We start from the raw sequence: 22,529 nt of genomic DNA on the forward strand, positions 1-22,529 counted from the left end.
CAGGAGGTTATGTTGTTGAGCTGGACTTCTCCTCATGGTGTGTTCTCAATTTTATGGCACTATTATACCACAGATACTGGTTTGACACCATATCTATTTTAGCCAGTAGCACTGAGTTATACTGCCTGCCCTGTCGTTCTTTTAGATCAGGAAAATTGGAGGGTGCTTAGCAGTTTATACAGAGTCTCACTCTTTTAAGGTGGATAGGTGTTTTTACCAGATATCTGAGTTTTAGAACAATTCACTCAATTTTGTTTCTTCTTTCATACAAAATAGATCCCAACACAATCTATAACTGTCAAATGAGTTTCAGAAGGTGAGGCTGATCTAGAAATTGAAACCACAGCAATTCCCAAAAGGACCGAGTTTCACACCCTGAATAACTGAATTCAGTGACAATCTGTAAAACCAAGCAAGTGTGATTAGGGAGGGAAAGGTGGGCGTTTACACTTTGACAAAGTCCTTGAGAATAAAAAACCTCAAATAAACCTCACCCAATTGCCCACAGTATAGTCATTATTTCAGCTTGTTAGTTGGAAGCTTGCCTATTCCAACAGGTCAGTCCAGAATTTCTGATTTGCAGAATTCAACAGAAATGGTCTTTTTTTAAAAAAAAGGGCTGTTCCTCCCTCTAGTGGCCAAAAAGATTACTTTTCAACAAAGCCTCTCAACATCTGCACTGTCGAACACAATATTATTTGGCAAAGATGTCCCTTTTCCCCCCAGAGTGGCTATTTTTGTTTTGCACCATTGGGAATTTCCTTCTCCCTCCTTTATCATATATTTGTTTCAATGATGTTTTTTGACGTATGTGAGAAAGTTTCCCATTTGAGAACTAGATAATTCATTTCAATAAATCTGGCACCTCCAGGGAGAAATGATTAAAAGGTTTGTTTTTCTCTTTCTCCCTCTGTATACACAAATAGCACATTAAATGTGGGTTGTGGCTCCCATAATGCTTCCCGCAATAGCAGCCAAATGCTGTAATATCCATTACCTAGTATTTTTGAAAATGTATTCACCCATTACTTGCAATTTTCCCCTCATTATATGCTTTGAAAAATTTTAGACTGACAGAAGCTTCTGATCCCTTCAACCTGACAAGCGTTTGGTGATTATTTCCGGACAAATTAAAACCATTTTTCTGCCTGTGCAGTCAATAGTTTTCCTCTTGGTCAGCAAATTACATTGGTGCTGAGTTTTTTTATCTGTGACATGATGCATACCCACCGCTGTTAAACTTTGAGTGTGTCAATTAGTGTATAGGGCCTATTGCTCCAGTACCAGAGATCTGGATTACTGCCAACAGTCTTGCTGTAATCTACTTTCCAAACATTCTCCACTGATTTTTGTTGCTGCTGTTGTTTCAAATGAATCAGATTTACGTGTGCAATCAACTCAAGTTATCCAACACTTTGTCTACAACAGTAGGAATTGAGACTATTTTGCTGCCAGTCCCTCTATCTCTGGGCTCAAAGCTTTACAGTTTGAATTTCCAGTTCTAGCCTTCAATCACTGTCTCTTCGCAGCTGAGATTGGGAGAGGGGCAATCAATCCCAGATCCCACCACTCTGTGGCACTTTGGGGCTCCATTAAGGGAATGTTGGACAAAACCTTTATGCTCTTAACTGGCAGAAGGTAAGCTTCTGCAGGGTGGGACTGGCCCAGCCAGTTCTTTTTCTCAACAAGAGTGCTCTGATGTTGAGTGCATAGTGCGGACACTAAAAGATCAGCCAGAACCAATGAAACTGACCCAATCGAAGCAGCAACTGTAAATAACCAATGAGGCTGAGATTCCAATTAGTTTGATCCTTATCTTTCCAGACGACATATCACAGGTACAATCCAATCCACCGCATGTTATGTCTGATACAAATACATTTATAGCAAAGCCCTGAACAAAATAAGAGAAACAAACTCTACAAGGCCAGTAGGGATTAAAGTGAGGGAAGCCACTGGGAAAAATGTAGGAAGCTCCAAAGAAATGTGAGAAGGGTGGTCAAGAAGGACAAAGAGGGAAGTAGAAATGAGCACAGCAGTAGAGGTCAAACACAGCAGTAAGAAATACTTCCAGTACTATAACAGCAGAGGTTATCAAAGAACAACTGAGATTTCTTAAGGACGCAAATTAAGTTAAAACTGAAGCGAACCTAAATAATTTAAATACTAAGTGATAACTTCCTAGAGGTATTCATGAGAGAAGGTGCCACCCATTAGAGGATGTTCTATTAGTACACTTATTGAGTTTGTCATCACTTGCATGGAAGTCCTAGGCAGGCTCAAAATCAATAGATCTCCAAGAATGGATCACACCTATCCAGGAGTGCTAGGTGAGACTAAAGATGAAATCTAATGATGGTCATCGTAATGGAGTCAATGACTACAGAGGAGCTCCCACTGGATTGAAAAAAAAACAATGCAGTATCTACTTAAAAAAAAATGGTAACAAAACAACCATAGGAAACTACAGACCCATTAGCCTTACATTAGAAGCTGGCAATGTAATGGAACTGATCATTAGGAACAAACTTGAGGATTGCTTGTAATGAAAATAACTTAGTAAATAGTAACCAGCCCTGCTTCAGAAGGAGGAGATCCATCCAGACCAAACTCCTTGACATTTTTAAGGAAGTGAGACCCCCAAGTGGACATTGAAAAGCCCCATGATGTAATGTCTATAGACTTTCAGGAAGCCTTTGATAAAAGTCTGTATGAAATGTTACTACACAAGCTTAGGGCAGTAGGTAAAACATGGAGATAGATAAGGAATTGGCTGAAAGAGAGGAATCAGTGGGTAATCGTTAGGTGAGTGATGCCAGGCTGGGAGGTGCACTTAATGGAGTGTCCCAGGGACTAGTGCTGGGGCCCCAGTGGTTTCTGACTTCATAAACAACATTAGACATGCAATGCAAATTGGTCAGATTTACAGATTATATTAAATTTGGGTGGTATGGGCAGCCATAGAATTGTAGCAGGATCTAGATAAAATTTGGCTGAGGGTAGATGAATTTCAAAATGTGTTGACATATTCTACACGTATTCACTGACCTACATTGGCTCCAGGTCCAGCAACGCCTCATTTTAAAAATTCTCATCCTTGTTTTCAAATCCCTCCACGTCCTCGCCCCTCCCTATCTCTGTAACCTCCTCCAGCCCTACAACTCTCCGGGTCTCTGTGCGCCTTCAATTCTGGCCTCTTGCACATCCCTGATTTTCATCACTCCACCATTGGTGGCCGTGTCTTTAGCTGCTTAAGCCCTGAGCTCTGGAATTCCCTCAACAAACCTCTCTGCCTCTCTAACTGTCTCTCCTCCTTTCGGACAACCCTTAAAACCTATCACTTTGACCAGGCTTTTGGTCACCTGTCCTAATATCTCCTTATGTGCCTCGCTGTCAAACGTTGTTTGGTAACACTCCTGTGATGCACCTTGGGAAGTTTTACCACGTTAAAGGCGCTATATAAATGCAAGTTGCTGTTGTTGTTTTGAACAAAATAGGACATTTCTTGAATTAAACCTTGCAGCTCACCGTGGTGTTAATATTAGAGCAGAATTACATACATTCAGCATCCACTGCTGCAGTTAGCTTCTGCTCACATTTCCTATTTGCCCTACAGATTGTGACAATGTCATAGGCCAGCAGTGGGGCAAGTCATTTCTGTTCTTACCTACAGTAGTGTGTTGGTGCTGCACATTAAAGGTGTGTTGCCATCAGAGAATTATGATGTGGAGATGCCGGTGATGGACTGGGGTTGACAATTGTAAACAATTTTACAACACCAAGTTATAGTCCAGCAATTTTATTTTAAATTCACAAGCTTTCAGAGATTTTCTCCTTCCTCAGGCAAATGTTTTGCCTGAGGAAGGAGAAAATCTCCGAAAGCTTGTGAATTTAAAATAAAATTGCTGGACTATAACTTGGTGTTGTAAAATTGTTTACAATCAGAGAATTAGGAAGAGCAGAAGTTGCTGCTGGTAAAGGTGGCACAAATTCAGAACATTCAACATGGCAGCAAATTGGCGCACTAATGCTCTGCACCCTGATGCCACTCCTACTCTTTTAAAAAGTTTTACTGAAGAATTCATATTCTGTTTCATCATCTCTTACAATTATCCAGGCTGACATATCAGACTCCCTTACAATTTTTCTTTCCCATGAAGTTGCTGATTAGTATCAAGCTACCGGTTATAGTTGACCTTGATTCTTTCCCATTGCCCCTTCACCCTTGATCTTTAAGTGTGCCCATCACTGACCACTTGTCATTAGCACAAGTAAAACATTGCTGCTGTGGTCCTTGTGTCCATAAAAAGAACTGCTTTACTATGGTCATCTGCAGCGGTCATAAATAAATCAATAGTGGAACAAAGAAAGTCCTCTGGATGTAGAAAGACCATGAAGGGCAGTGGTAGATGGATGGCTTCACGCCAACAAAGCACAATGCCCAGGTTCTAGGGTGAAGCATGTGCTGTTGCTCAAAACTATCTATGATGTTATTCATTCGCACACGTTTGTTCCATATTTTCATCCTTTCCCACCCACAGTGGTAGAAACGCATATGACACTGCTGACATCTTTACTAGGCGGAATGTTTATTGATTGTAATAAAACTTTTAAGTCAAAGTTAGATTTTACAGTTTTAGCAGGCAATGTAAAGTGTCTGTTGAGAATAAGTTCTAAAGCACAGTAAAACCAATGCTCAACTGAGTCTCCCGAGGTTCAAACATTCTTGCCAGGAATAAACTGCAAATGGAACTGAATGTGCAAAGTGATCCAAACTGGGCCATTTCAAGTTGTGATTTCTCAAACTTGTCCTAATTCAGGTTCAAATATGCCAGTCGCTTTATGCAAAACGTCTGATAACAGAGGTCACATTACAGACAATGGGGCTGATTTTTGTCTCTCTTAAATGGGCGACACAGAGCAGATGAACATGCAGAGATTGTTATTGCCATATCTCAATGCTTTTATTGCGTTTGACATCCAGTTCTGCACTGGATTTTGCCAAACTTCAGAAGCTTCCAACAGAAGTTGGCAAGAGCTTCATGAAGAGATCCTAATGTGAAGGAAGTGAAATAATCTACGGCTCCATAGTATTTTCTGGCTCTTACACCAGAGGAACTTATCTTCATAATTTCACCCATATAAATGAGGTATCCTGAGTTTGCTAGGCTGTGCTTTATCAATGCAAAAGTATTGAAAGGGAGAGCTTGCAACTTTCAGGTACGATTTTAATTATTTTGTTGTTTTGTTTTTGCTTTGTTGTGGCTGACTGTGTGGTTGATAGGGTTTTTTAGGGCAGCTATCAGGGCACCTATGTTTGAAAATAACCCACCTTTGGCACAATGGGTGTCTCTCTGGGAATCTCTTTTTATCTGGGCAAAGAGAAAGAGGAACGACAGAGGTACGGAGACAACTGACTTTTCAGCACAGAAGGACTGTGCACACCCCTGTTGTCCTCTCACCCACTAACACCAGCAGAGGCGCATTTACTTGGATTTGTCCAAGGCTTCAATTCATCTGGGAGGCAGGGGCAGAGTTGCACTTTCTGCTGCAATCTGACCTGCAGCACAGATGTAACACTGCCAGTGACTGTGAATGTCACTTCAGGCTTTATTTATTACACCTCGGGCATGCTACACTGCTGCCCAATGGAATGCCAAAGAGGCCAATCCTTCTCATATGCTCCACAGGCAGCAGAATCTCCACTTCACCAGCTACAAAGGATCGGTGGCTGGGCCGCTCCATCAACTGTCCCCCAGCTGCAAATTGTGTTTCCACATTGGGTTTCCTTTTTGCATGTCACTCCTTCCCACCACCTTCCCCTTCAACCTTGCTAAAGACTGCGATCAGATTAAAATACCTCTTGAATCTTCCTAAAGGCAAGAAAGATTTTTGCCTCCTTATGCAGCTACTTCCCTTTAAATGGCACCTACACTCCAAGTTTTCAGTCTCTCCCATTAGCATAGCTCCCCACAACAAGCCCACATGGGGCTGTGAATATTTATGCTAATCCAAGAAACTTTAAAGCTATTAGCATGCTTCTCTCCTGGCTAGATTTATACCGGTTCGTAATCATTTAGGACTAACAATCTACCCTAGTAATTTTATATTCATTTTATTTTATGAACCATTCTAATGGAAGCTGTTTCATAACTGTACTGGTTCCTTTGCTGTGGAATTTGCCCTGAGAACACTCAGGGTGCATTTGACAAACGTAGAACAACTCACCATTTGTGATCTTATTACTCTTGCTGGGGCCTACTCCAATGCCAGGGGAAGCTTGGTTAAGGCCAGCAGTGTCAGAAATGAGAATCCTTCCTTCTGTTTGAGCTTTCAGCAGCAATAACCAAAATAATAGACCTGATGCCATCAGTAACAGTTACTTATCTCTGCTTTGAACAGCAGTTTACCATCAGAGGTAACCAGCGAAACCACCTCTCAGGCAGGATTAAGTGTCTCTGACCAGGCCTGGTACCAGGTCACTTAGCCTGTAGATGTGCCTGCAACAGGACTCTTGCCATCAGAGGCAACTCTATAAAGGTAAAGGAATAATATTGCTTCTTTATTAGTACAGGAGCTGGAAGTACTTCACGTTACACCAGAGAGTATGAGGGGCTATCGAATTCCTACTTTAAAAGGAAGTACAGACCGCTTTTAAATTTTCAGTATAAACAGTTTCTATGTCTCTCAGAATATCAGAAGGATACCCAGTAAAACATCCATTTTTTCCATTTCTCAAATGTTAGATTTCTCCTTGCCAAATGTCATCAATGACTTATTTTCCAAGTATAACGGCGACTTACGTCTTTTTTTCCCCCTCTAGCAATCAATCTTGACAGGCCTTACTTATGGCATCGTCATTTATTTCCATCTCTTAGTGCCAGGGAAAAATGAGTCTGAGCACAGTGTTTGTTATACATCTGATGGGGCACAACCAAGAAAAAAAGGATTGAAAGCTAACACAGCATTTAGTTTCATTGAATCCTCGGTGGATCTTTTACACTTTCTTGATTTTTTTCCTCAAATTTGTCATTCCAAAAGTGCTAAGTGGAACAACCGTGGATAAATAACACCTGGCGTGATCTTCCTCTAAAGTAGTGGAAGAATCTCCAGACTCATTCATAAGGCAGTTAGACACTGTAATGAGAGAAAGCTATAGGTTTCAATGGAAGGATCAGCTTGTTGGCTCCCTCATCTTTATTGACTTTTGGCTGCAGACCAATAGTTGCAATACAGATTCCAGCCAGGCATTACCCCATTTAATGCTGCCCGGTCTACGTGTGACTGGAACTCCAGTTGTCTTACACAGGGCAGAATCCGGTGCCTTGTCACAGCTCCTCTCCTAGCAAATAACATGTAAATATTTAGAGAGCGTGCAGGGGAAAATTCCCATTTTCTAAACATGTAAATCTGTATCAGATAGGTTTAGGAGTCCAAGGTGTCAAACAGAGTCAGGTCAGAAACCACTTCACACCGATGCTAAACTTGCTGTAAAAACATACCCTTTGTAATCATTATTAGGATGCCAGCAAGATGATAAACTGGTACAGAACTGTGGCTTTTCCAAAACTATAAACACATTAAAGTATTGAAGTAATGTGCGCTTGCATGAGCACTAACCATAGGCAGTGACACAGTGCAACAATATTAACATTGGGCTGTGTTACCTTCAAACAGCAAACCCTTTGAACCCAAACCAGAATGCAGCTGTCAGTTCTGACCTGATATGGTAGATAGAAAACTGCTCAAGGGAACGAAATTTGGCACCATCATAGATCAAGTGAAAGAAGGAAGTTGGAGCAGTGCCAGCCTGTGATAAGGTCCATATGATGTGGTCATGGCTTGTCACACTCTGGCTGAAGTTAAATCATGCAGACTGTGTGCTCATTGTCTGTGTGTACAGTCTGCCTCCTTAAATGCTACCTACTGGCATGCAACAAATTTAATTCAATGGCCACAACTCATGTTTTACTCTGATACTAATGTCAGGGCAGCCACAAAGTCAATGAATGCCATCTTTACAGCTGCAACTTTCTAACATTTCAACACATTTTATCTGTGTTGGGTTGTTATTGATTTCAGTGACAAACATGCACAGATGCACATGCACATCTGTAGACGCACACATGTGCGGATATATACCAACACACAACACATACAGATGCTTGGATACATATACTCTCAGAAAAAGATTTATATAGCACATGTCTCAAAAACATTTTAAAATGCTTTTCATACAAAGAATTTATTTGCAATATAATAGCTGTTATTTTGGAAAATGCCAGTCATTTTGCATACAGCAAGATCCCATTAAGAAAAAATAAATGACCAGCTTATCTGTTTTGGTAGTGTTGCACAACAACTGTTGCACTTCAAAGTAATTACTTTGATTCTAACTTCAAACTCCTGCACATTCCTGCTCCCTCATCAACAGAACATCCAGTCACCTCAGTTCCACTCCCTAATCCCCTTTCCATGCCTTGCTTCTTCCATCTTTAACAGGCTTCCTAAACCCATCATTTCAACCTAACTCTCAGTCACCTTTGCTAACTCTCCTATCATGGCTTAGCATTTGTTCCCCTTTATTTTTCCCTCTGTTAAGTGCCTTGGAATGTATTTCTATGTTAACAGCACTATACAAGTGCAAGTTTTTTTGTTGTTCATTGATGGAGTAATATTAGCTCGGGCCAGGAAAATTCCCTGCTCTTCAAGTAGGACTATGAGATCTGTCTCACCCAAGCAGACACCAAGGTGGACCCACATTGATGTGTACATATACACCCTTTCCTTCCTTCTCTCCAAACCTGCAGCAGTCAGTGCATTCAATTGTCATTAAAACATAGCATGGATGGTACTTCAGGAATAGGCTGTTGCTGAGTTCATTAAAATGGTGTCTCCTTCCCAACCCAAAGTTTTACATGACCTGACCAATCAGTACTTATTAAAATAAACATCCTCCAGCTTAATCCACTTTCGTATGAATTATCCTATTCTTTCTCCTCTCTTCTCCTCCCAGAATATTTCTACCTAATCTTTCATCAAGTGTGTTTCCCCGTCCACCAACCACTGAGTCACTTCTGTGACACTATCAGTGCCTGTGTTTGTGCAGCAGACCATTTCCTTGTTATTATTCTATGCCTTCACCATCAAAAGCCGTTTTAATTAATAAGGCAGGATCCTTGGGAAGATAAGGGAAAATTAACCACTTTACTTATTTATCAGTTCCAGAATACAGTAATCTTTCAGCAGTGAAATTCCAGGGTGTGCTAAAGGGCAGTGCTGACAATATCTGTAACCAGGGATCAGAATGACCTGCACCGTGACAGAGAGAGACAGTGAATAGTTCTATTTTATTAATATGGTTGTTTTAATTATCTAAAAATTGCAAACTAAAATATGAAAAATGAATTATGGCAAATATTGCATTCTAAAAGTGATGTTAAAGGGTATAGGGAAAGGCTAGAAAAATTGAATTAGAGTAGATAGCATTGGCACAATGATGGGCTGAGTGGACTCCATCTTTTTTTTGGTTGTTCTCAGGACGTGAGCAGTACTGACAAGGCCGCATTTATTGCCTGTCCCAAATTGCTCTGAGAAGGTGGTGGGCCTTTTCTTTTAACCACTGCAGTCCTCGTGGCGATGGCGTTCCCACAATGGTGTTAGTTAGTCTGCTGACCCAGATAAAATAGGCTTTTTACACAATTTCTTATTTTTCTGTCTGCTCCTCAATGCACTGCTGACTGAGATGAAGAGAATGTTATTACAAGTGTGAATTATTTTGGCTTATTACACCTGCCAAATATAATAGGAAAAACAGAACTCCCAAGAAGACACAAAATCAATGATGTCTCTGGCCAGTATGCGGTGAGAGAATTGAGCTAGGAAGGTCTCAGGTTTGATCTGTGCTGAGATAGCTGATCTCAGCCAGGGGGCACAGTAGGAGTCCACAATTGTCCTCAGTGCCCTCAAATTATGGAGAGGAAAAAAAAGATACGCCTGGGTTCCCTCTCCTGACCACTATCTGCCAACCCCTACCAGAAGCGCATGTGTGAATGTTGTACGAAGATAGCATTAGGCTCGGTGTGATGCCCTCTGTGGTCAAATTGCATGCTGGAACTCACTGACAAGGCTCGCAAATGAATAACGGCCACTTGAGCAAGATACAGGCGAGCATCTAACAGTCTAACAAGAAGCCATTGGGTGCAAGGGAAGAAAATTGATGAGAAAAATATAGAAACAATCTCAGAAGAAGGACAAAGGGAAAGCTCTCGATATTCTTTACCGGGCATCTTGACTCAATCTAATTATATAACTCGACTTGTTTTTTCATTTTATTGATTACTTAAGGTGCTCTGTACTTTATTAAGTAAATGTTTAAAATGCTATAGGTTAACCATCACTGCTGATTTCAGTAGTGAATTTTTTTTTTTACAAAACGGTAATGACGATGTTGATTTTAATTGTTCTAAACTCAACCTCTCTACCGCAAGCTCTAAGTTTGTGGACTTTTTTGCTAGTATTCTTTCTTTTATAAAAGTAGGAGTGAGCATTAGAATGTTAGCTTTAAGGCTGCTATCAGCTTACGGGGCTGATTACGGGCAGTTGGCGGGTGGAACACGTGTGCCGTCCACCTGATGTTACCATGGTGAGGCCGAAGCTATTTTGAGGCCCGGCCTCATTTGCATGCTGCCAGCGATATGTGGGCACCAAACTGGCACTTGGAGGCAGCTTGCCAGTTGGACAGGGTGGGAAATTGGCCAACTCCTACACATCGGCTGGGTGGGCTCGCGCAGGATGCCAGTGGGCCAGAGTATTTTTGAGGGCCTAGGAAAACGCTTGTTCCACCTGGCCCACAAAAATAAAAGCTATTTATCTTTGGTTGTTTTTTTAAGCGTCATCCTGTGTTCCCTTTAAGGATCGTTGGTTAGGCCACAAGGCCGATAGAGATAGACGGAGCATCAGTGAAGCATGCTCCACCTGTTTATGCCTCAAAATTGCAGTCAGTGTCCTTTGTATGTCGTGGGAACCGATTTGCATATTACAAGTGGCCTCCTGCCTGAAACAGGCGGGCACTCCAGCTGCTTTTCTCAGGACCTTACCCAAGATGGCAGTAGCTGGAGTGTCAGCGTAAACAGGGCAGTGAGTGACCCAACACCATTTTCAGGCAGCAACCACTTCATTTACGCCAAGCGGAAGCACTTAAAATAGGCTCCATAGTCTCTGTGATTGCTTTTAAAACCACTTTTACTTTACAATAGTTTAGAGAATAGTCTATCGATAATGATGAATTTCAACTTTGTTCTTTCTAATTTCACAAGAAAACTCAGACCAAAGTTTACTGGCAGATGTTAAATCCACTTTGTAAAATGCATCACGGGGGAGGGGTTTCTCAACCAAATAGCTGAGTGATTAAATACAACATGTGCTGATGGGCTGAACGACATAGGCCAGAAAAGTTCCATGTTCGATTCCTGATTGGTGCTAAATTTGATGTCAGTACAAATGGATTCATGAGGTTGCCTTGTCTCGCACATGAAGACACTAAAGGGTTGCTAGTCTATGTTGAACATACCATAAATCACAGTTTTGAAGTGGGGAGAAAAAAGATTTTGTAAGGAAATACAAAAGGAAAGAAACAAAGAATATTAGTCAGAAAGGAGAGAAGGAAACATCTTTGAAGCTTCAAAGTTATATTGTGTTACTAACTTCAGGTGTCTTTAGGTCTGCCATTTCCCACAATGCTAGTTCCTGCCCTGTTAAACACATCTTTTCATTAATTTCTAATTATAAAAATATTAACTGTTAAATTGAACACTTTTTTAATACTCTTAAGAGTGCCTTAAGAAAAATGTTAGAACAATAGAAAGCATAAATATGTCATGCGTTATTCACTGGGTAGCAGCTGCTGCATCAATATCAAACATTACATAAATTCTTCACAAGTCAGAGACAGTAAAAACCTGCCATAGAGTGTAAAATAACTTCAGCAAATCATTTCCACTACCGCAGGTGTGATTTTCATTTGCAATATAATATTTTTCCAAACTGAAACAAATTTAAAGTATGTCAATAAAGATTAGCCGTGTCTCTAGGCTTGAGAAAATCTTGCCATAACACACCGAATTTTCATGCAACGATCACGGCACATCCTGTGCAACACATGGTGCGGCAATAATTCTCCCCATGAAGGAAGCTAAGTGCCAAGTTATTTAGTTATGATATGCTCCCAATTAAAATCATCTATCAAAAGTATGCTGGTACTTTCAGAATTGGCTATCAGCAAGCAATCTGTACTTTAAGGAAAAAATGTGACTGAAAATTTATTTATAAGGGCACAAACACTAAGTGCATCTATATCAAATTCCTTCCTCCACTATTTTAAAGGATGTGGAGATGCCGGTGATGGACTGGGGTGGACAAATGTAAGGAATCTTACAACACCAGGTTATAGGCCAACAGTTTTATTTGAAAATCACAAGCTTTATTTGAAAATCACAAGCTTTCGGAGGCTTTCTCCTTTCGGACGAAGGAGAAAGCCTCCGAAAGCTTGTGATTTTCAAATAAAACTGTTGGACTATAACCTGGTGTTGTAAGATTCCTTATATTTTAAAGGAGAACACAGTCAGAAAGGAAGGAAAGGAAAAGAAAAGGAAAGAGGGAAAGAAAAATGGGTTAACACCTCTGTTCAAATGCATTACAGGAACAAGTAATGCGATCTTTTTCTAAAGAGACTTGTAATACTCTTAATAGCCATCTTTTTTCTACTAGTTAGTAAAGAGGTATGCTGCTCTAATGCAACACAATGAAGTTAATGCTGCATATTGACTTTGTGATTGCCAGTTCACAAATGAACCAATAGGTGGTGCTTGCCACAATGTGGAATGAGCTGGAAGTACAATCCGACAGCTGAGCCATGGAACTGTATTAATATCAAACAAAAAAAGCAGACCTCTGGGGCGGTGAGAGAGATGGGGAGGTTTGATGCAGAAATCTGAATGTCTGCTCGAATCAGGGAAGAAAATACTTCAAACAAAAATAGATTACTATCATCTATTTTCCATAACTGTAGCCAAACCATTCTTGTCTTAAAATATGTCAATTAATGTCATGAGAAAACCATTAGGATAAAGGAAATATTATCTGTTTGTACATATATGTTGACTGCAGATTGTAGTACTTTGTTCTATTAACCACTCCTCTCCTGTTGCTACAGGAATACACTAAAATGGCACAGTTCATAGATGCTTGAGCAGTATGGACAACATTAAAACCCTCACATTAGTGAAGCACATTCAGAATAGCTGTTTACAGTAACACCTCAGTGATTAACACTGCAATTAAACACAACTCTGCCTCTAAAGTGCACTTACTGTTCCAGGTCTTGGGTAAGGGATGCGTCCATCGTACTCCACCCAACGATGGTCAGGGCCTTCTTTGTGAGCGTACGGCCCATTAAAAGCAGCACGAATGTCAGCCATACTGTACACACACACTGCAGAGCCCTTAAAGATTGAACTGAGTAAAAGAATATACACAAATTAATAGCAATGTTATGGTCTTGTATTGTTTCTTTATTAAAGAAAAATAATATTTGGTAGGTAGATAAAGTCTGATATGCCATGTTAGGAGTTTCCCTGCTAAAAAAAGGCATCAAAATAGGGTTCATATCAAACAAGTGTTAGAAGTACACTCTTGTGTTAAAGAATAACAGGGGAGAAATTGGACTTTGGTCTGAAATGGGCAGTTAGTTAGTGGAGCGGTCGCTCCGTGCACCAGTCCATGCCAGAGCAAGGCCCGTGCCAAATATGCATCTGGCGCCATCTGCAATTAAACGGTGAGCTGCGGGCAACAAGTGAGCATCCAATGGGAGCTGCACAATTTCCTCCTGGTTGCTGTCCGGTTTCTAATTGTGCTCCTACAACCAGCGTAGGACCGCGATTTGCAGAACCAAATCAGCCTGCCGCCTGTCACAGGCGGGCATCCTGGGCAACTAAAAGTCACCTGATTCAATTCTGCATGAGGCGCATTTCCACGGTCAATTGGGCATGGGAGGTCGTGTCATGATTTTGGAGCCCGTTTCGCCTATCTCACGCCCGAAAAATGGGCTAATCAATGTCTAATTTCTCCCCCAACATTTTCAAATATAACGTGCTCCCTAAACAGAGGATGAAACTGATAGTCACACCAAACAATGTATTTAGTCACTTGCTGTACTGGAAACTTGTGTGAACTATTTATTTCGAACAGTATTTTGAACATCACACCGATCATGTTGAAAACAACGATAAATATTTTCACATTCAAAAATGAAAATGTAAATTCATTGTTAAAAGCATTCACATCAAGCGCATCCAATGACAGATATGCTGGAAGATCACTGCGAAGGAATAGAACAGTTTCTACTTTGTACACTCTGTGTTAGCATCAAGCACTCCCAGGGCAGTTATGGCATGGGCCAGATGCAGAGCAAAGTTCCCTCTACTCTGCTCCCTACAACAACCTAACCCTCAACCTCAGCATGGCACCCATTACTGCACCAGTGTGATTTTTTTTCCATTGGCCTGCTTAGCCATCCTGATAGCAACAGTGAGTGAGGTTTGCAATTTTGTGCCAATCAGCACTGAGTTATGGATAGTTTTGTGCTGTAGAATTTACCCCAACTCCAACAGATGGTTGAGAGAGACTTTCATCTCATTGTGTGGGCTGGATTCCCAAAGGATGCAAAACCCTCTCTAACACACAATCCCAAACATTAACCCTGTAATATACAAGATTACAGGAACAATTCAAGAAAAATTCACTTAGAATTCTCCAAACTTATCAAAATGATATTTGGCAGTGAAAATAAATTTGTCAACTGATCAAATAAATTGTTCCTGCTTCACATTATTTTGTGATAATTTGAACAAAATAAAAACCTTTATTTTTGACAGTTTAAGACCCTAAAATGAATTATATGAAGGGCACACTGTAGTATAGTGTGTGTACCACTACTGTCTGTTTATTCAGTTTGGTTGTTTGTAAATTCTCTGAATGCAATTGCCTCTCCCATTATTCCAGAATTCCTTTTGTATTTCTGGTTCAGGATATTCAGTGACCTATTCCAGTAATGCTTCCCAATGTTCTTCCCTCCTGCCCTGAAGGCACTGACACATGCTGGGCTATGGTTCCACAGGTGCTGTCCACCCTCAGGATAGCTTACCCAAGTGTCCTTCCTTCATGTGTGAGCCCAGGCAACAAATGTTATGAAGCAATTCGACTGTGTGCAACAACTCAGCTGATCTAATCCTGCCCTGCCTCAATGTCCACACAGGAACATTTTCTAGCAGTAAACGGTCACAAAACAGTCGACACACATCATTCCTGAAACGTAAGCAGCCCACTCCGCGGAGCTTCAGAATAGAGCAATATTAGTCACTAGTAAGAAGCATAGAAATTACAGCACAGAAGGCAACCATTCAGCCATCTCAACATTGCCTATGCCAGCAATTAACTCGAACCGTCTAATCCCATTTCTCCAGATTTTCCTAGTATCCTTTTATATTATTCCCTTTAAAATACTTATTGAATAGCTTTTTTAATGAAGTTATGGTCTCCACCTCAATAGCCATGTGGGGCAAAACATTTTGTGGTTCTACTAACCCTCTGTGTGAAAAAAAATTCTTTTAACTTCCCATTTGTCCTAATAGTTATAATCCTGGGTCTACAACCCTTGTTACCAATTCACCATCCAATGGAAACAATCTTTCACCATTTATCTTCTCAAAACCTATCCTAACTTTGATAAGGGAGATTGACATTAGAAGAGTCACCACTTGTCTTAACCTGACAGTTCAAAAAAAGTATATTTTCATTCTTCAATACAGATACATAAAAGTAGAATTCCTAGATTGATCCATTGATGCATACTACACAATACACACTGTTCATGGATGGTACATGTGCCATTAGTTAACATTTACCTTGTAGTAGTGAAGACTCCATAAACAATAGGATTCCTTTGATCTCTTGTCTGGAGCAGAAACACATCCTCTTCACAAAGAATAATAATGTTATTAAAATTAATAATTTGTAAGACAGAAATATATTAGGTTCTTTCACTAATGCACATCTTCTAAACACTTTTCTGTCAATCTATTATCATATTAGTTTTCAATCAATATCTAGACATCGTTGTCCCATTGTGCCTCATTGATGAAGCCCCTTGGATCAAACCCTTCTGGTCTTTCCCTGATCCAATTGTGAGATGCCAACCTTTGCCCAGTGCTACGGCTAGGGTTATGATATTAGGTTAAAGAGAGGAAGGCAATTCTTTCACATGTCCACAACCCCTCTCACAGAAACTGGGAGCAGTATTAGCAATGCCCAAAGAGGCAGGTCAGACTCCTCAGTCTTCCTGCTCAGAGGTGATCACCTAAATCTAAATGGCACAGGTAGACAGGGAAAGGGGAAATTAATAACAGATAAAGGCTGTAGGAATATTGTTACCATGCTACACATTGGCTTTCAAATGAATTAACACCCAAGAACTTAGTCAGTCCAATGAGGTCAGCTTGCCAGCGACTTCCACTATTAATTCAAGTGACACATTTTTTGGGAGGAGTGATGTGGTTGATGATTTTTCTTTTCAGATTGACAGCAAGGCCATCAATCACAGAGCATTCCAGGATTGTTGTTTGATGAACTCTGTCCTCTGTCCAGAACCCTGTCTCCTGTCAGGGTTTGGACTCAGAAAAAGTTTACAAATTTATTTGTTGATATTTTAACCCAGCTGATTCTGATGCCATCGAGATCAGCTGAGCAGATAGGCATAGCAATGAGCCTATCACATCTATCATCGTTCCAAATGCAGACTGGAGGTGGAGGGGAGGAGAGGGCGTGCAGTCTGCTGAGCCATTGACAATGGAAGACCCGAAAAGGTAACTGGATTGTAGCTATGCTTGAATTAAGAGACAGTTGGTTTACTAATAATTCTACTAATTAAAAATGTCAGTTACAGACATTGCTCCTTTAATCCTCTCTGTGTAGCTATGCTGAGAGTCAGGTCTATGTTCATATCTGCCCATACAGTCCTTTCTGAACTTATTTTAATAAACAGGTTTGAACTTTTAACCGTCAATGAATTTTAAGGACATCCTTGACTAACTTTCCTGTACTATTTACAAAAGAACAAAATAAATGAAGTCCTACAGTGGAAATTTTACTTACGAAGTTCATCAAAATAGGTATCAACCCCATCGGGGCCCGGGACGGAACACACCAGACGGGCTTTAAGGAAAGTAGTCCACCTGTTGATGAGACTGCGTTGTCCTCCGACATCATTCTGTAATTAAAGAGGATTGTAAGAATATTCATGTACAAAGAATTTGGTCTACAGTTTTACCTTCAGTTGAAATTTGTACCAAATGAGGTCTCCTCATTATTATCGGCAAGTACACATCCATTGTGCTTTGGCATTATACATGGGAGACAGTTCCCTGAAAATCAATGCTATCAGTATTGATTTTCACTAGGCCATGACCTTTCCATGGCTGAGAGAGTCGGAAGGGAACTGATTGAGTGTTGGCCAATGTTGCTCCTGCAAAATGCAGGAGAGCAAATCATTGTAAATCTCTCTCTGAAACCCCATTATGGAGTGGAATACAACCAGTTTTGCCTTAGAGCCAATTCGTTTACCTTATTTTTTCAGTGGAATAGCTCAGAACAATGGAGTAACTGCCAGTTGCTCAGAAATCACAAGCATAGCCTCAAACCAATGGCAAAGTTACTACAAAGCTGCGTTTCCATTCGTGAATTTGTCAATCTAACTGGGATCTTTCCTGTTGACGAGGAGAAATACAAACAGGCCTGCATTCGAGTGAGCGCTGGTCTGTATGGGTTGTCCGAGAGCTGAGACGTCTACAGCCAACCCTAAAATAAGGGACCCGACCCAAGTGATGATGGTGACACTAGTTTTGCTACCTGCAGCAATCAGTGGAACCCCGACCTAATGATGGTATTGGTTCATATGATGGCATTAGAGAAGGCCCTTTACTTCACAGGGTTGCCTCCATTTGCTGTGGTCAAGTCTGTTTGGTTGGACCGTCCTCCAAGTTTAAACGTATGGTGCTCATCCAATCAAAGTACGGACATTTTCAAAGCCTCTGGCTGAGACTCTAATTGGCTTGTCCCCCAAACCCTGATAATTAGCTCCTATTGTCGGAGTAAATTGGGTAATTACTTTCTTTCCCTCCCACTGGGGAATGGTGTGTTCTTTGCTTGGCATTGCTTTATTATGCTACGGTTGAGAAGGCTCACTGTGCATAATGGGAACAAAATTGGCATCCCACAACTTTGGCACCCAACCTTTACAGCTTAATAAATCAATATATAATTCAACTTAACGTTCAGCACAAGCAAGCTCCAAGAGTCCTTCTTAGAGCTGTTATTTGATAGAAAATGTACATATTGTGAAAGTTCTAAGGGGCACTCCGTCCCCAAAGAGATCAAAGGATTAAATTAATAGACATGAGAGTTTTATAATGCTTATTAATGTTTTGTTTCATTAACCCCTGACCTCACCAGGAACCATTTTTTCACCATGAAACCACTGATTCACTGAAAGCTTTTGTTGTAAATTTCTGGCAAGGGCAATGGGTTAATTACCTCCTGTAGAAACCCAGCACATGCACTGTCCTGGCAGCTAAATTTCCTCATTCATAAAAAAAGCTCCTAAAAACAATTAGGCTGAACATTCCTTTCCTCAAAATATTTAGCTGCACACAAAATTAACCCTTTATTTACCAAATGTTGATCACCTGTTACAGTCTAAACACCAACTATAATATAGCATCAGAAAATGATTTCCTGCACAGTCCTTATTTTAAATTCTATAAGTGGTGTGAAAGGCTGCAGGAATACAGGTTCCTTAGCTGGGGAATGGTGGGGAGTGTTGTTGTGTTTCTATAATAATCTAGCATTGCATGATTAATAAAAAATAATTAGATTTATTATAGTTTTAAATGGCATCACATTCAGCAGCTTGGCCTAAATTGACCCAGTAACTCAATTCTTACATTGATACAGGAATTACTGGGTTTAAGGAAACGCCTTTGAAATCTCATTCTCAAATTTATGTACCGTCAATACACAGCCTCGCTAAATTTATCCTATAATGTACTCTTTACAATTCATTAGGAGAAAATTGCTTTTTAGTTTGAAGCCTCGTGTCTTGTAGTTTGAACGTTTTTTCTTGCAGGCCCCTTAAAGACTTGCCATTTCAGGGCTCAAATTCACAAGGGAACCATTTACCTGCCATTGGCTATTGGCTCTATCAGTGATCACCTCGGTAGAATCCAACAGTGACTGATATCCATGTTGATTTATGCCAATCGGGAGACTGGCACTGATGTGGAATTGACCAGTATAAATTCTAAAGTCTCCAATGTCTTCTAATCAACAGCAATTTGTATTTAAAGTTGACGGTTATGCTGACAGCACCCATAGCTGACATTGGACAAGTGGGTTTTGTGCCCCAGAAGGTTGCTGAGGCAATACTGAAGCTATGGTGATTTATTTTTTTAAACTACTGTTTTCCTTATGCAGAAGTACTATATACTGATGAGTGCTTGAAGAAGGTGTGATGCAAGTATTGTATTCAATCCCACATTATCAAGTTTAACCATCTGAGAAACTCTATTTTATTGAAGGCTTTTCCTCCTCCCTCTGGATCTGTCTGTCCTTCCTGACGCAGGACACCCCACTATCAGACCTCTGGGTTCTCTCGCTCAACCGCCCTACCCATGACCAACATTTGCCCACGTGCTCAGCCTGTTCCCAATGCTCCCTCTCTATCTCCCATCCATCAGCAGCGTCTTGCTTGGGCCTCAGGTCTTCCGGCCATCTGCGTCCTTTACCTTCACCAGTATCGCAGCACTAAGCTAGGAACCGGCAATTTGTTTTATGTTCCGATAGTGCTGGATTCTATTTATAGCGCTATTAAAGTTCTTTAAAAAACAAGTTGCTGGTTCTCACATTATTGCTGCAAACTGGCTTTGGGGTCTGCTGGTGGGAGGATAGAGGGATGGGGATGGAGATAGGGGAGTGAATAAAGAGTGAGGGGAGGAGAAAGATAGAGTAATGGGGAAGGGAATGAGGAAAAGGAGGTGTTGGGGGAATGAAGGTGTGAGGAGGAGTAAGGGGGAGGGGAAACCAGAGGATCAACTGGAAAGGAGTGGTGTCGATCGAAGGAAAAGAGAGAAGGCACCTGAGCAAGGGATAGTGGGAAGGTGAGGTGGCAGCAGGAAGGAAAAAATGATTAAAGGGATGAGGATCAAGATAGGCAGCAGGATAGTGAGGGAAAGGACAGAATAGGAGCTAAAGGGCAGTGGGAAGGGGAAGGGGAAGGGGGAGGCACCAAGACGGAGTGTGGGACTCTAAGAGCAAACCTCATACAAGAGTGCAAGAGTGCCTTTGCTTTGCTTTCTGCTACTGCCCTGTATCCTGACCATATCCATCCTGCCATCCAAGACTCTCCTACTCATGATCTGCCCGCCTGTGGCACTGGCGGGATCCCTTTCTTGATCAATGCCCCACACCCACCATGTAAAAATACAGCCTTCAGCAATTGGTGGGCCAATCCTTTGCCATGCCACACCACGCCAAACCCTGCCACCCATCACCAGAAAATAAAGGAGAGTAAAACAGAAAAAGGATCAGAGGAGGACAGAGAAAGGAGCAAAGAGAGAGAGAGAAGCAGAAAAAGAAGAAGATAACATACACTGATAAGGGAGACACTGTTTGCACCAATTTACCAGGAGCAACAGCATGGGAGATTGACTAGTAGTATATTAAAAAGGCTTGCGTGTAATGTGCACTTCCAGTAAGCATTGCACTTATTTTTTAATCAGATTTCAGCCATCATACTTTATTAATTGGTTCAAAGTAAACCAGCAGCAAATTGAAGAGGGAGGGATTGTACAAATTAAATGTGAGGAAAATGACTCGAAAATCAATGGCCCTGATGGCACTTTGTGCATTAAATGACTTAATATGTTTATTATTATAAAACAGCGTATCCTCTGACTTAGTGTGAGCAACTCAGGCCTAGTATTTTGGAAGGCAGAAGGTTAAACAAAAATATGAATGTATTATCTTTAGTTCCATCTCTCAAAATACTAGGCCTGATTTCAGGTTGTGAGGGGTCTGACTATTCCCCCTAGAGACAGGATTGTTCTCCCTCCTGTTCTGATGGGCTTAATTGGAGCTCCTAGCTTGTGAGGGCATTTCCTGGAACACTTCATTACATTAATCAATGCCTATTGTGATGTGGCTTTCACATATCTTGGTTAACTTTCAATCCAACTGTGACACTTCGAGCACAGCAATGATCTGTAACACAATGTTGTGTGCCATTGCAGACTTCTGATTACAAACCTGGTAAGTGACATGCTAAACAATGATACTCTTCAACTAGCCAAACAGTGTAGAAGAGCTATCCTTCCACACTGTCTGTAGCAGGGCTCCTACATTGCTTAATAATACAATTTGAAGGGAATCCAGTCTACTGTGACAGAATAGAAACTCTTAGCTTGTGTAATTGTACTATTAAGTATACCCTTAAAGGGACACTGTCATCCTACTGGGAATGCTGCCAAATTGAGTGATTATGAAGACAACTGGGAGCAGCTTAATATTACTAATAACAGTAGTAGCATTTAAAAAGGATAATATCTGTCTTTATTTTGGATCATGCTAAGTAAGCAGACTATTTACCTCTAGAAATTGCTGGCTTCCATCAGAAATTCTGGATTACAATGACCCCTTGAAACTATGATGGAAGGATTCACAGCCCAGGTACATGCTACCCTGACAGAATGGTTAATCGATTTTCTTCCTCTAATGGAATGACTGTCATGTACAATTAATAGTCATATAATTAAATGATTGATTACAGATGAATCATGCTAAGAAATACTGTGCAAGAGAAACTAAGGCTAATACCCACCCCCTCCACACACACACACGAGCTTGGAAAGATGTGCATCAATTCCCAGATCAAATGCTGAAAGAAATGCAGCTCACCCTTGAGTTGGTCTTGATATCACAAGTCATAGAGTGGAGGGAGGAGATAGATCATAACATATTGTAAGTGAATCTGCAGAAAGGAACAGTTGTCTATACATAAGGAACCTTTTCCAGCTGGCGTGAAGTAGGAAGGCTAACAATTGATTAAAGTCCTCATGAAGGAAGCTTCAATCTCCTCGGACACAGTACATAATAGGAAAGAGGCATGTTAAGAAACATAAAAAGACAATGGTCATTCAGCACATCAAGATTGCTCCTCTCACAGGGAATCAGTAATCTACTCTAATGAATCTCCTGAGGGACAGTACTAAATACAAATTCCATGATTACTAAAAATAATCAAGAGTCAAATATACTCATCCATCCCCAAAATATATTAACCCCTTTGAGAAATTATTGGATAAGCTGATTCCTTCTGTTGAAATTTAAATTATCATTTCCTGCCACCCCAAATCCAAAATGAT

The 22,529-nt window shown here is 40.8% G+C and overlaps 1 protein-coding gene across 3 annotated transcripts in view; it reads right to left on the bottom strand.

Annotated features, from left to right (window-relative positions):
• sema3d (sema domain, immunoglobulin domain (Ig), short basic domain, secreted, (semaphorin) 3D) overlaps positions 1 to 22,529 on the bottom strand; it is a 265,383-nt gene that overhangs the window by 48,373 nt on the left and 194,481 nt on the right. For all 3 annotated transcript variants that reach the window (XM_068005026.1, XM_068005027.1, XM_068005025.1), the window contains exons 9-11: positions 17,209 to 17,323; positions 15,963 to 16,032; positions 13,371 to 13,515 (exon numbers count right to left, since the gene is read on the bottom strand). In XM_068005026.1, the coding sequence (XP_067861127.1) occupies positions 13,371 to 13,515; positions 15,963 to 16,032; positions 17,209 to 17,323 (330 nt within the window). The remainder of the gene's footprint in view (positions 1 to 13,370; positions 13,516 to 15,962; positions 16,033 to 17,208; positions 17,324 to 22,529) is intronic.

Source organism: Heptranchias perlo, chromosome 24 (assembly GCF_035084215.1).
Source record: "Heptranchias perlo isolate sHepPer1 chromosome 24, sHepPer1.hap1, whole genome shotgun sequence".
In the NCBI taxonomy this organism is placed as follows: Eukaryota; Metazoa; Chordata; class Chondrichthyes; order Hexanchiformes; family Hexanchidae; genus Heptranchias; species Heptranchias perlo.